The 12,281-nt window shown below is 45.9% G+C and overlaps 1 protein-coding gene across 5 annotated transcripts in view; it reads right to left on the bottom strand.

Moving 5' to 3' along the window:
- Positions 1-1,278: 1,278 nt before the first annotated feature.
- LOC143341237 (cell adhesion molecule Dscam2) overlaps positions 1,279-12,281 on the bottom strand; it is a 176,226-nt gene continuing 165,223 nt past the window's right edge. For 2 of the 5 annotated variants that reach the window (XM_076763989.1, XM_076763991.1), the window contains exons 20-28: positions 11,142-11,438; positions 9,605-9,740; positions 9,414-9,541; positions 6,289-6,717; positions 5,738-6,022; positions 3,252-3,538; positions 2,611-2,863; positions 2,410-2,500; positions 1,279-1,999 (exon numbers count right to left, since the gene is read on the bottom strand). In XM_076763989.1, the coding sequence (XP_076620104.1) occupies positions 1,582-1,999; positions 2,410-2,500; positions 2,611-2,863; positions 3,252-3,538; positions 5,738-6,022; positions 6,289-6,717; positions 9,414-9,541; positions 9,605-9,740; positions 11,142-11,438 (2,324 nt within the window). In that variant the 3' untranslated portion in view covers positions 1,279-1,581. Of the gene's footprint in view, positions 2,000-2,409; positions 2,501-2,606; positions 2,864-3,251; positions 3,539-5,737; positions 6,023-6,288; positions 6,718-9,413; positions 9,542-9,604; positions 9,741-11,141; positions 11,439-12,281 lie in introns of all 5 variants that reach the window. The other 3 variants (XM_076763992.1, XM_076763990.1, XM_076763993.1) reach the window with 3 other exon arrangements.

Raw genomic sequence — 12,281 nt, 5'->3', positions numbered from 1 at the left:
CGCCTCGTGGGAGTCGAGAGAGCCGCCCAAGTTTATCGTGGAATAGTTCGTTACCTTCAACGCTAGATGGCGCTCATTTTTCGACCTCGAACCCTCTGGTGCTAAAACGCCCAAGTTTGTCGTGGAATTGTTCGTCACCTTCAACGCTAGATGGCGCCCATTTCTCGACCTCAAACCCTCTGGTGTTAAAACGCCCAAGTTTGTCGTGGAATAGTTCATTACCTTCAACGCTAGATGGCGTTCATTTCTCGACCTCAAACCCTCTGGTGTTAAAACGCCCAAGTTTGTCGTGGAATAGTTCTTATCATCCACGCTAGATGGATTTCACGACAAACTTGGGCGTTTTAGCACCAGAGGGTTTGAGGTCGAGAAATAAACGCCATCTAGCGTTGAAGGTAGCGAACTATTTCACGACAAACTTGGGCGTTTTAGCACCAGAGGGTTCGTGGTCGAGAAATGAGCGCCATCTAGCGTTGAAGGTAACGAACTATTCTCTACGAGTTCACGTACGCGTGATCTGTCATATTTTCAATCATTTTGTTCAAAATGATTAAAAACAATTTTGTTTTTGAAATAACAATATTGTTTTTATTATCTAGTTCGTGATGTGGAGTTAGTACAGCAAAAAGGAACGACTAAAAACAAGATTCGGTCTCTAACTAAATTAAATCTCGATCAGTGTAGCACTCGGTAGCAATGCTATATTTTTTCTCTTCTAAAAGTAGAAGCTTTCCAGAATAGGGTGACAGATATTAATATAATTTACGCAACGTCAATACCGGCTGATGAAGACATCTGCATTTACGTGTATCGAGATGCAGCAAATTTCGAGTGTTCGTCTAATAAAGCTGGTCGAACGAGATTGAATATTACTTGGTTTAATCGTCTCGTTTATCGACCCACGTAACAATTCTGTCTCCAGATTCGCTACTGGATCGTATTTCTGCTCGACGGAAATGCGACTGACGCGTAGCTGATAAGCGTTCGCAATTAAGCTGATTGACGTCTCGTTTATGGCCGTGTCTATAGCTATCAATTGTCATTTTAACGAATGACCATTTTCGTGGGAATGGAAATGCAATCGATCGCGCGTTAGAAATAACCACCGGAGATATCGTGTAAACGTTCAAATAGATTTAGCGAGCCTGTCTCCGTTCGAGCACGAATCTTTTACATATCCGTTTAAAACAACTGATTCCCGAATTCTTTGTTTCGTCTGCGTTTTTATTTTTCGTAGGAAAGGGATAATGAAAAAAGAGATCCGCGCAGTTAGCGATTTTCGTATATTTTTCTTACAAAAATACCTCTTTATTGTAAATGGATCGTCGACGGTAGTTACACGGAAAGACAGTTATCCATCCACAGAGAAGCGTTGGGGGATCCCGACAATCTCAACGTCGAGGAAAGTATCTCTTTTTGTTTTGAATTTAACACTCATCATGCTTGGCAGCTTTACATATACTTTTTTTGTTACTTTTATTTTTTATCGTTTTACGTGCGTATATCATTCTTTTAATATACCTTTTCTTATTTAATTTTTTTTTCGTTTAGCGTTTTGCTCGTTCGATATTTGATTAACACTTAGACAGTGATAGTGAAGTCTTTAGGCGATTTCGAGAGCGAGTTAGAAGGAAAACCCGTCCTCTTCCTGTGGAGCTTCAGCTTCATGTCGATGTCGCACTCGGCCTCGCTGGTCTCGTGCGCGTCCGTGAAACCTGTCGGCGGTTTCAGTTCCAACGTAGACAGCTCGCTGCCCCAGTCCTCCTCCCTTCTCACCATCCTGGAGGAACCTGGCTCCTCCAACAGGCACAACGACTCCATGGATTTCCTCGGGCTCGGAGCCCTTACCAGCCTGTCGCAGGAACCAGGCCTCGCCGGTCGGCTCGGCGATGCTCCCCTCGAGTACGAATGCATCCCGGATTCCGAGAGCTTCAACACGGGACGCAGGATACCCGGCACGCGACCGTCGATCCCAATGTCGGGCGTTGCTCCATGATTCCTGCAAGTTTCACAAGCCAAAGCTATCAAACTCTCGATTGCCAGGAATTAAAGTAATTCATATTTCTCCAGGCATTCGGTTTCGAGAGAATATCTAATCTAGCAAGCAAATACTCTGCGTCCGTCAATCGTTGCTCTATATTATCTCGTTACAAGCGCAGACACCAACAAGTAATAGAATTTTTCGTAGGTTTTACTTGAAAGGGGTTCGCATAGTTTCAACAGAGAATGGTGGTTTCCGAGCTGGAAATGGATTTTAACTCGAAGCAGATGCGTTGGTCACTCGAGGTCCACGTTCTCCCTCTTAAACAGGGGAAATTTTACTATTTTCTCGAGACGCGAGAGCAAGGAGAGAGAAGCGACCTCGAGGGGCCAACATTTCCTGTGAAGTATCTCGAATCGGTTGCTCACCTTTGCTTCTCGAGCCTCGGGAAGGTCTTCCTCTCAGAAATTGGTGACGGCTCGGTTGATGTACTTGATTCGTGCGTGTGGTACAGCACATCTGGAAGGTGCACGCGAGACGTTGATGCGAGAAAGGTGAGTCGTTAGTGGCGACCGGATGCTGTTAAGGCTGTTGGCGGCGTCGACACAGAAAATCGAATACTAACTTACTATGATGAACCGGCCTCGGGACCAGGGCTAGTCGTTGCTCCCTCTGCCCGATCGAGTTCGGCCCGGGCGATCGCGTCATTATCGACGCTGGCCCGGAGTCGTCCAGGTGGTTCGAGGACTCGGTGCGACTGCTGTTACCGACCTCGGTGTCGCTGTCGGAGCCGAGGGTGTCGTACTCCTCCGATTCCGATTTGAAGGACTTGGACTTGCGTCGCGCTCTGCCCCGCACCTTCGTGTATTGGTCCATATCGCACTGCAACGTTGCAAAGTTAGAAAATCGCGTCCCACAACGAAATCGCGCACATTACCGGGGTCCCATTACATCGATCGAGCCAATCAGAGGGCCGAACTTCCAACTAAATTGGAAGCAACGAGCGGATTCAACGCTTATCACTTAAATGCTAGATCGACGGTGGAAGCGACTGGCCTGTCAAGGTCGAGGGAAATTATATGCGAAATTCATCTGATCTGCGTGACAAAGCCATTTAAGATTAAGTTAGAAAGATACGCCTGGAGGAATATTGTTAGAAAGGAATATCGCGCGTATTTTTGCACGCTCTGCGTGTGATTGGTGACCTTCACAGGCAAATCCATCGCGTCCAACGTTTTCAAAGGGTTTCCGTAGAGTCAGCGTCACGCACCTGATTGCCCTGCAGCATCGTTTCGCTGCGTTCGTAGTAGAAAGCCTGTCGTATCGGGTTCGCCGAGAGGTTTTCCTGCTCAGGCAGATTGAAGGTGGCGTACGGATAAATGTCTTCGGAATATTCGGGAATTCTTTCCAGCGCGCTCACCTCGCGACAGGGCGACTGCTGGCCAGGCTTCCTCACCGTTGCGTAGTACTGTTCCCTCTGCTCCATATTGTGCTTGTTCTCCAGGGCTGCCTGAGTTTGCGAATTCGGATCGTTCGCGCGGCCGGCTCGTTCTGCATCTGCAATCATCGCGACCGGTCTCTAAAAACGGAAAACGCGGCACCCTCCTACCTCGAAAGCTTCCGCGGGGAGTTTCTTGCTCTAATAGCATTTATATGCTATCATTTCGGTGCTCTGTGACTTTACATTTAATTACCGTTAACGATGACAGAGAAAACTGTATCATTGTTAAACGTCTCCAAAAAGAAGGCTAGTCTTTCATTAACAGCAGTGGAAGGAAAAGCTCCTGCATCGAATTAATTTTGCAATTTGCTGTTTAATATATCTAGAATAATGTAGTGTGAGGTCCCTGTGGCACGTGGATCAATGTCGTGCCAAAGCTCGACGCGTGACGAATATTCCAAGAATGCAGATTCCAAGCGACGAGTCGAGACAATTCGAGACCACAGAGACTAATAGAATTTTGTTTATACGATCAGATATAATGGAACGTTCTCCTTATTTCTACGCGTTAAGCTCCGAACACGTTGCAGACCGCTTTTGGTACGCTCGAGGCTTGACGCGTCGCTAGATTGCGGTATCGAAGAGAATTTCAACGCTCGGGTCGCCTTTGACAATCTGTTGCGAGAATTTCTACGAACAAAGGCCGGAGTCCGTCGACCAAAGTTCCGGGTAACAGTGGGAGAAGCTTAACGGGAACAGTTTGCTTTGAAAAACCGCGAATCCCCCGTCAGTCGTCGCGTCGACGAAGACAAATGAGTCTGAACGCGTTGCCCGCGACATCGTAAACATAATTCCTCTCGAGCAGCAAGCGCGAACTGTGCAGGAAGTTGACGACTCGTTGCGTCGAAAGGTCCTGAAACGATGCAACGCTCGGAATACAAAGCAATTTGATATCGCGAACGCTGCGAAAAAGATTATTTATCCGATCGAGAGCAGTATTTAGGACCATTCGATCAAGGGGCAAACTCTTATTCGTGATTATCGCTAAAATTTTGTTCGATTAATTGATCTGTAGAATAGTTTGTCGATGAATCGTGATATGGAATTGTCTATTACTTTTTTCGAGAAGACGTCGAACAGGCCGCGTGCGTCTTAGAATATTTTAAAGACAAAGTTATATCGCAAATAATTGACAGATATGCGAATCCGAAATTCTACGGTACCGATGTTATCCATAAATATTTGCTGCTCGTGTTGGTTTGCGCATTCTAGTGAATTCCGCGCGAGCCAGCACGCACGGTCCACTGGTGGCATCGTCAACAACGCGAAGCATAATTGCGTGGAACGTTCAGCAGCCTCGTTGACGGGACTCTTAATTAATCGAATCTCTCGAAGCAGGTCCCGCGATGTTTACGTTGCATCGGTAAGAGCTCATTCGACTGAAAACTCACGCACCGCGCGAAGAGGGGAAGAAAGGGAACGAACCTCCGAGAGGGAGCAGACAACGTCAAATTGGGAATGAAATTACCGTCATAAAATGATTATCTCTGTGGTAAATTTTTAACGAACAAGACTTTCCAGGATATTCAATTCTTGTATAGATTTCTAATCAATATTGTTGTAAAAACGTAAGATCGATAGTTTGAAAAATCGTGAAAATTGACTTTCTTTCCGGTTTCGATGATGCTGTAGTCCTTCGAGCACCGATATCTCGGGTTCGTCGTTCCACGAATGCGCTCCCACGGTAGATGTAATTAGAGCACAATCCGTCGACGTTTAGCAACGTCGAGTGCCACGAACGCGGCGCCAGCACGCCCTTCTGGCTTAATGCAAATTGCCAGTGCTACCGAAATCCTATCTATATCCTCGAACTAGCGACTACAACCCGTAGAATTCTACGATTTGGCTCGTCGCATTTCAGTCACCATCGATCGTTCAGGAACGCGGACCTCGTACGAGCGATCGATCCTTTGACACGAATTTTCATCGCTTCGATATCGCGTTTGACTCACACTTGCGAACAAAGGACTAGAAATTTTAGATTTATAATTAAGTTGTCATTTTTTAAGTCTTATACAATCGTAAACCATCGTTATTTAAAATCTAGGGAACACGATCCCAGTGCATTAAATGGGTTCATGAAAGTTGTAGAGTAATTCGTAAAAAACATGAAATTTATTGCTGTCGAAAGGGTGATAGGGTGAGGTTCGGCTAGATTTATAATTTGTATTCATCGTTTGTCAAGCCCTCGCACCTGAAATCCTTTAGATCTCTCTATCGGTCCTGTTCGGATGAAATCAGGTCCGGGAACTTACGCGTTTTCAGGCAGAAGCAGACGCCAGCCACCGCCAGGAACACGGCCAGAAGGGAGATGACGCTGGGCGCGAGCACATGGGCGTCGAAAAACAGAGAGGTCTCCTCGGTTTCCGGTGGATGTTCGTCGTGCATTCGATTACGACTGCTCGGCGATAGCGTGCTGAACAGGTACTCGGCCTGCGTGGAGCCGGCGTTGTTGTAAGCTGTCACCCGGAGCTCGTACTTGGTGCCGCTCTCCAGGTCTACGATCGGAAATCTCGTCTGCGGTGGCACGTTGTTCGACACTGGAATAAAATTATCATACTCGGCTCGATTCTGACAGAGCAATTTATTACTACACCGTCGAACTATCCGGTGCAGTGATCTATGTTGGCCCAACCTTCGAGGGTGTACTATTTTCTCTCGTGAAAAAGATTGGTTCTGTAAAGACCCACGAGGAGGTTCGATACAATTTTACGACTCGTTGAAAATCCAGACAAAATTTATTCGATCGTAGCAAAGGTAGCTCGAGTTAAAAAAATTCTGTAAGGAAGATCTAAAACGATCTTACCCAGCAGCCAATCGCCAGGAAGCCTCCTATATTCAACGACGAAGTACAATAGGGGACATCCACCGTCCTGCCAGGCCGCCAGCTCCAAGGTAACGAACGTCTGGTTCACTTTGATCAGCTGGTGCTTCGAAGGAGGAACGGGCTTCGTGCCGTTGGTCTTCGCCGTCTCGATTTTGCTCGCGCTTCCGCTACCGATCCTGTTGAAAGCCGCCAGGGTGAACTGGTACCTGGTCCCGCACTGCAAGCCCTCTAGCAGGTGCGTGCTCGCTTTGCGATCTAGCATCACCTCCTCCCATTCGGAGAACTCACGACGATAAGCCAACAGGAATCCCTTTATGGGGGCACCGCCATTGTCGCCCTGTTTCCACTGAAGCTGCACAGCATCCGTTGTGGTGCCTGTTGCCAGCAAAGTCGGCGGCGTTGGCGGCACTGCGCAAAGTTTTTTGATCAGAACCGTTTGATTAGGTACAAAGAATCGCGATTAGTTGACCTTTGAACTTCTACATCGTGTACACGCGAACGTTATCGAGGAAACAATGTTACCTTTGATTGAAACGTTCAACGTTCAACTCTCGACAAACTCCCAACAAATTTTTTATCCGAGAATCAAAATCCATCGCTTTCGTAAGCTTTCTGTCACGGTGAACGTCTCTTTGACCCTTTAGCTTTTCTGTCACGAGCAACGTCGAAACGTCCAGAGGCGTGTTCCGCCTGGTACGGAATATATTCCTGCAATTTTTCTCCAAGTGCATACGAGCTGCAGTCACGTACGACCACGTGCACCCGGACGACCGTAGAATTGCGTGGGTGTTGCGCCGACGTCCGCGGTCGTTCGTCCGTGTGAACGCGCGTGACGTTTCGGATAACGAAGTGTCTCCGACGGATGTATTCACCGGTCGTTCCTTACCTGACGCGTTCGAATAATTCGCGGGGGAATAATGGGACGGGCGCCGGGACGGAAAATAGTTTAGTGGAACTTTTAACGAACTGCTGGCCGGTGACGAGCTCGTTCTCGTCGCTGACCCGTTCCATCGCCATTGTCGCGATAATACGCGCCGATGTACGGTGGAAAGTTTCGCTCGATAGCGGGGGAACGTCGCTTTTGGAAAACTGGTCGGTATTTAGGCCGTCGACCCGATTCGTTTCACCGTCGCGTCGTGGTTATTGTCGCGGCATTATCTACCTCTCGCGTTACGTGGTGCAATAAACGCCTGGCGGGCACGGAGCCTCGAAATGTCAGACACTGTTCAGAGCGTATCGCCAAAAAGTCTCGAACAGGTTCGACGAAACGGGAACGGAATTATTGCGCTTCGTGGCATACGTGCGCGACAAACTTCTCGCGCTCCGATTTCGGGGAAAAATAAAATGTTCCCGCACGAGTTACGGTCGTTCGCGTAGATCTACGTACGCTCCATAAATTGCAATATTACGAATTTCGATAATTCCATAGGTCATCGGTGCGCAGCAACCTTGTTCGCCAGCGGAACAAATAAAATTAAATAATATGCCTGAGGCCCGACTCTCGGGCAAAGACGACATTAAAATGCACGTTTTGATTTAACGCGGTATGGAATTTATTTTGAAATATATTCAACGAAAATCCAACAGGAGTACCAAAATTATCTAGCGATAGTTTTCAATTCGGATATAATAAATTAAAATTTATTCCAAAATAAAAATGTTTCGTGTAAATTATGCATGTCCGTGGAATGTATTTTATTTGGAATTTATTCATTTTCGTGCAATATAATGCTTGACATTTTGTAATATAACCCAAGTTTAAAATTTCCATAAATAGAAATATACATAAAACTGACGTTTCCTGTGTATAGGTAAATCCCACTGTTTCGTTAATCCTCCGTGGGACGCGTTTCGAAATTATCAGGGGGCGAAAATTATAACCGCGATCGATGATCTGGCCGGAACGTGGTTCGATACGATAACGGAAGTGCAGTATCGGAATTTGCTACAGAAGATGGCACCCATGGGAAAGGTAGCCATTTTGTCTAAGAGCCGTAGGATTTAAATTTGGAAACTAGGTCATTATAAGACGAGCATAAATTCATGATGTCTGTTTGTAAATTCAGTATGTAGTTTAGTAAGGAACTTATACTGAAACTTCCTTACGTAATTAGGTTCAGAGTTTGATTATAAAGAACCCTCAATTTACGATCTAAACTACTAAACTCTTTCCTCAACTTGAACTCCAAACAGTTGAATGTCACGCTAATTTTTATAAATTATTATTGTACCACTTCGTCAAAATTACAAAAGAAGCAAATCAGAGTAAAACCGCAATAATTGTCGTCTAATATTTTCCATACAGATTTTCGAACTTGCTTGTAACTTTAGTTCATGGATCGAATGAAAGAGCCGGACTTGCCGGCGGGTCGGACTTTGTGCACTTTTGTTAAAAGAAAAACGTAATAATACAGTAGTATAATAACGTAATAATACTTTGATTACCCGAACTAATTGGCGAGAGGAAACCCGGATAATCGAATTTTTTCGTATAATGGAACGACTCGTACCTACGTTTCGCGTAAGTAACGATAATTTATTGCATATTATATTATTAACAAAAGCCATAACGCGATTTAAATTTCTTATCGTACTGTATGCTTTTTGCATATTATTGATCCAGATACAGATTCCCTTTTGTACCTTTCTTGACAAAACCACACGTACAGTCGTGACTAAAAAATTAATCGTTAGTGCGTTCCATACTTTTTTCCCTTTCAAAGTAAGGAATGCTCATTACAGTGCATAATTTCACATTTTTGTCTTTTTACGTCGCGAATCGTCGATTTTCCATTCCCGTAATTGGAGGCTATTTCAGTTGCGGTTGAACTCATTCCCAACCGATTTAGTATTTCCTACTTTAACCGCACAATTAAGACCAGTACTACTACGTTTCGTCGACGTGTTGGCATATAGTGTAACGTTTCTAGCGTACATATATTATTTGGTTATTTGAATTTGAAATTTAGCGGAAAGTATTGTTTCGTTTCATTTATCCCGGTAGCGAAAAAGATTGTGCACTGCTAAGAGGAACAACTCCAGCAACGGTTACGCGAACGCAGTTAGATTTGTTTGCCAAACATTCCATTCCTTCTCCCACGTACCTTGAACTTGCAGGGTGTACGCGATTTCGTCCGAACCGAGCGGATTCTTCACGTGGCAGGAATAGTTGCCCTCGTGGGTTCTCTGCACGTTCCTCAGCGTGAGCGCGTTGTCTGGCCCGATGTCGGATCTGTCGTGGAAAAGTCGATCATCAAGATTCGCCGCGACAGCAATCTCGCGTTTCGTCACTTACTTCTGCTGCAGCTTGACGTCGCCGCGACGCCATTCCACAGTCGGTCGTGGATTACCGACGGCGAGACAGGCCATATTGACGTCCACCCTCCACGGCACCACGAGCGGCACTCCGAACGATATTATGGCTGCTGGAACTAATTAAAAGTCCCGGTTACCCTAGCTCTTCGTTAAACTTCTACGAGCTGTGATCCGTGTTTGAGTTCAGTTTCGAAAGTTCATCGTGGACTCCTCCACTCCTGAGCTCCGTCGCTGAGCTACGACCAGGCATTTTTTCCAACGGTACTTAAAGAACGAGACGTCCATTCAGCGATTCGACTCCGATCGACAATTTTCGTTATCGACGACCCGCGATGGTTCCAAAAATGGTATCGGTCGGTTATTAACCCTCCCAGGGTTAACCGAAGCTAAATCTCTCGCGACTATAATTACCAGATCCAAAGTTTAGTTTCTGCAGTGTTAATATCGTGGAACTATCATTCCAAAGTATCGAACAAAATACGTCTTTACAGCAAAAGATAAATTATGACTTCGAAGTAAGAGTGACGATAATATTATATTTTGGAAACATGTACGAAATGGCCTGAGGAATGGTTTTCAGGACGATAAGTATAACTTCGAGTCCGGAGCTATCCAGCTCCAGCCACGCGAGGGTTAAAATGCACAGCGAAAGTTAATCGGAAACTTTGCACCGATTCCTAATTAACGCAGTCTGCGATTCTCCTGTCGCCTCGACGAACCACTCCCACCCTTCGAACTTCGTCAAACTTAAACGCGAAGAAGCGCAAAGACGGCACCGTCTGAACATTCCAGGTGCATCAAACGAACCATCGAGGACTTTTAGGGTGGGTGCATATTGCACGCAAGGTGGCGCAGAGCAATTTCACCAGCTTCGAATCGCCATCACACATTGAAGCTACTGTTCCATCCACTTATTAATGCGCGATAATTCCCGATGAACTAGCACGGTGATGAGAAAAAAGGTGAAAAGCAATTCAGAATCTCCAATCTGTCTGGTATGCTCTCGCAACCACGAGAGTTCAACCTCTTTCTCCCAGTATGCTAAGGGGGAAAAGGTAAACCGTGGTTATGAAAGCTATTCAGAATCCCCAATTTCTGGAATGCTCTCACAGCTACCAGGAGTTTACCTTTGTTTGGCAAGGAGAAAAAAGGTAGAGCCTTTGAGGTTGCGAAAACAATCCAGAATCCCCAATTTCTGAATCGTTTTCACAGCCACGAATTCACCTCTTACTAAAATTTCTTAAACAAATTCGAAATGGACGGAATGACGACTTAAGCCCCGTCTAATTTTACGCGAGCCACGTTATAATTCAGCCTCGGAAAAAATAGCTGAAACACGGAGCCGGGATTCGAGTCCTCGAGAGACCCGTCTCGTGAATTTTTCGTATAAAAGTTTCGCGTCCGTTGGCTCGATTTTTGCGCGCGCGGATCGATGGCGCTCGAACGTCGAATCGATTCCTCGAGGGAGGAACGATCCAGGCGAGTCGAGAAGTTTCGCAAAAGCTGCTACGGCTTACCAGTATTGCTCAGCTGAAGTTTGATGACCGGAGTGCTAGGTCCTTGCCCCACTTTGGTCGAGGCCGTAACCCAGGCCTCGTAGGACTCGCGCAGTTTCAGCCCCGTCGCCTCGTGGTGCAAGTTCTGCGCAGGCAGCGAGCTCTTAGTGGTCTTCACCTCCTGGCCCTGGTCCAACACCCGAATGTAAACGGTGTATTTGGTGAGGACGCCGTTCGGTCGTCGCGGCGGCAGCCAGGATATCACCACCGCGTCCTCGTTGCTGGTTACGGCCTTCACACGGTCCGGTGCGTCCGGAACTGTGAGCAGAACGGTACCGTAATGGCGGATGTCGATGGAGAAAACGAGAACCGCCCCAGACAAAGTGCCCGGAAATCCCGGAAAACTTGGCTGAAACCTAGACGGTACTAATTTACTAGTCGAGCCATTCGAAGAACGTTGCAAAGAAACTTCTCTGAATATAGTTCGTCGACCGAAGATTACTGAAAAACTATTCTATTTTACTTTGCACTTGGATAGAATAACCCGAGTGGCGATTTCTAAATCCCGCCAGATTCGAGTTTCAAATTTTGACGAAAGCGTTCTGTACGGAGTTTCACCAACATCGATACGTCATTTAGTTAGCATTTTTTGCATTTCCGAACGACGAAGGAGGAAACCGATTTCGAGCCTCTGCGAGAAAGGAACGTTTTGGCGGAAGTTCGTTGCCGCATTGTTCGCGAAATTCGGGAAAATCGCTGAAAGTTTACTGCACCGACGACGAACAGAATAGGAGATAGTTGTGCAAGGCAAATGGTCTGTTTCGAAAGGAGCGAGAGAAACTATTGAACGATGATTACGAAGATCGTTGGGCTTCGATGGTCCTCGTAAACAATTACGCGGGTGGATTCGGTCGAATAATGCTGACTAAAAAATTATCGTATCGTCGTAAATATTTCGAGCAAAAGGTTCGACGAATTTAATCATATTTTACGTCGTGAATTACTGTCCGGGGATATTACGATTATTATGAAAAATTCAAAGTTCAAAATTAAATTCCTGGACTCGACCAACACAGGTACGAGTCTAATTTCATTCGCAAGCAAAAATTACTCAAGTTATCGTATCAATATAAAGTTTGCTTGCGCGTCTTCGTAGTTAGG

Source organism: Colletes latitarsis, chromosome 4, assembly GCF_051014445.1.
Source record: "Colletes latitarsis isolate SP2378_abdomen chromosome 4, iyColLati1, whole genome shotgun sequence".
Classification (NCBI taxonomy): Eukaryota; Metazoa; Arthropoda; class Insecta; order Hymenoptera; family Colletidae; genus Colletes; species Colletes latitarsis.
This window is presented reverse-complemented; position numbering and strand designations above follow the sequence as displayed.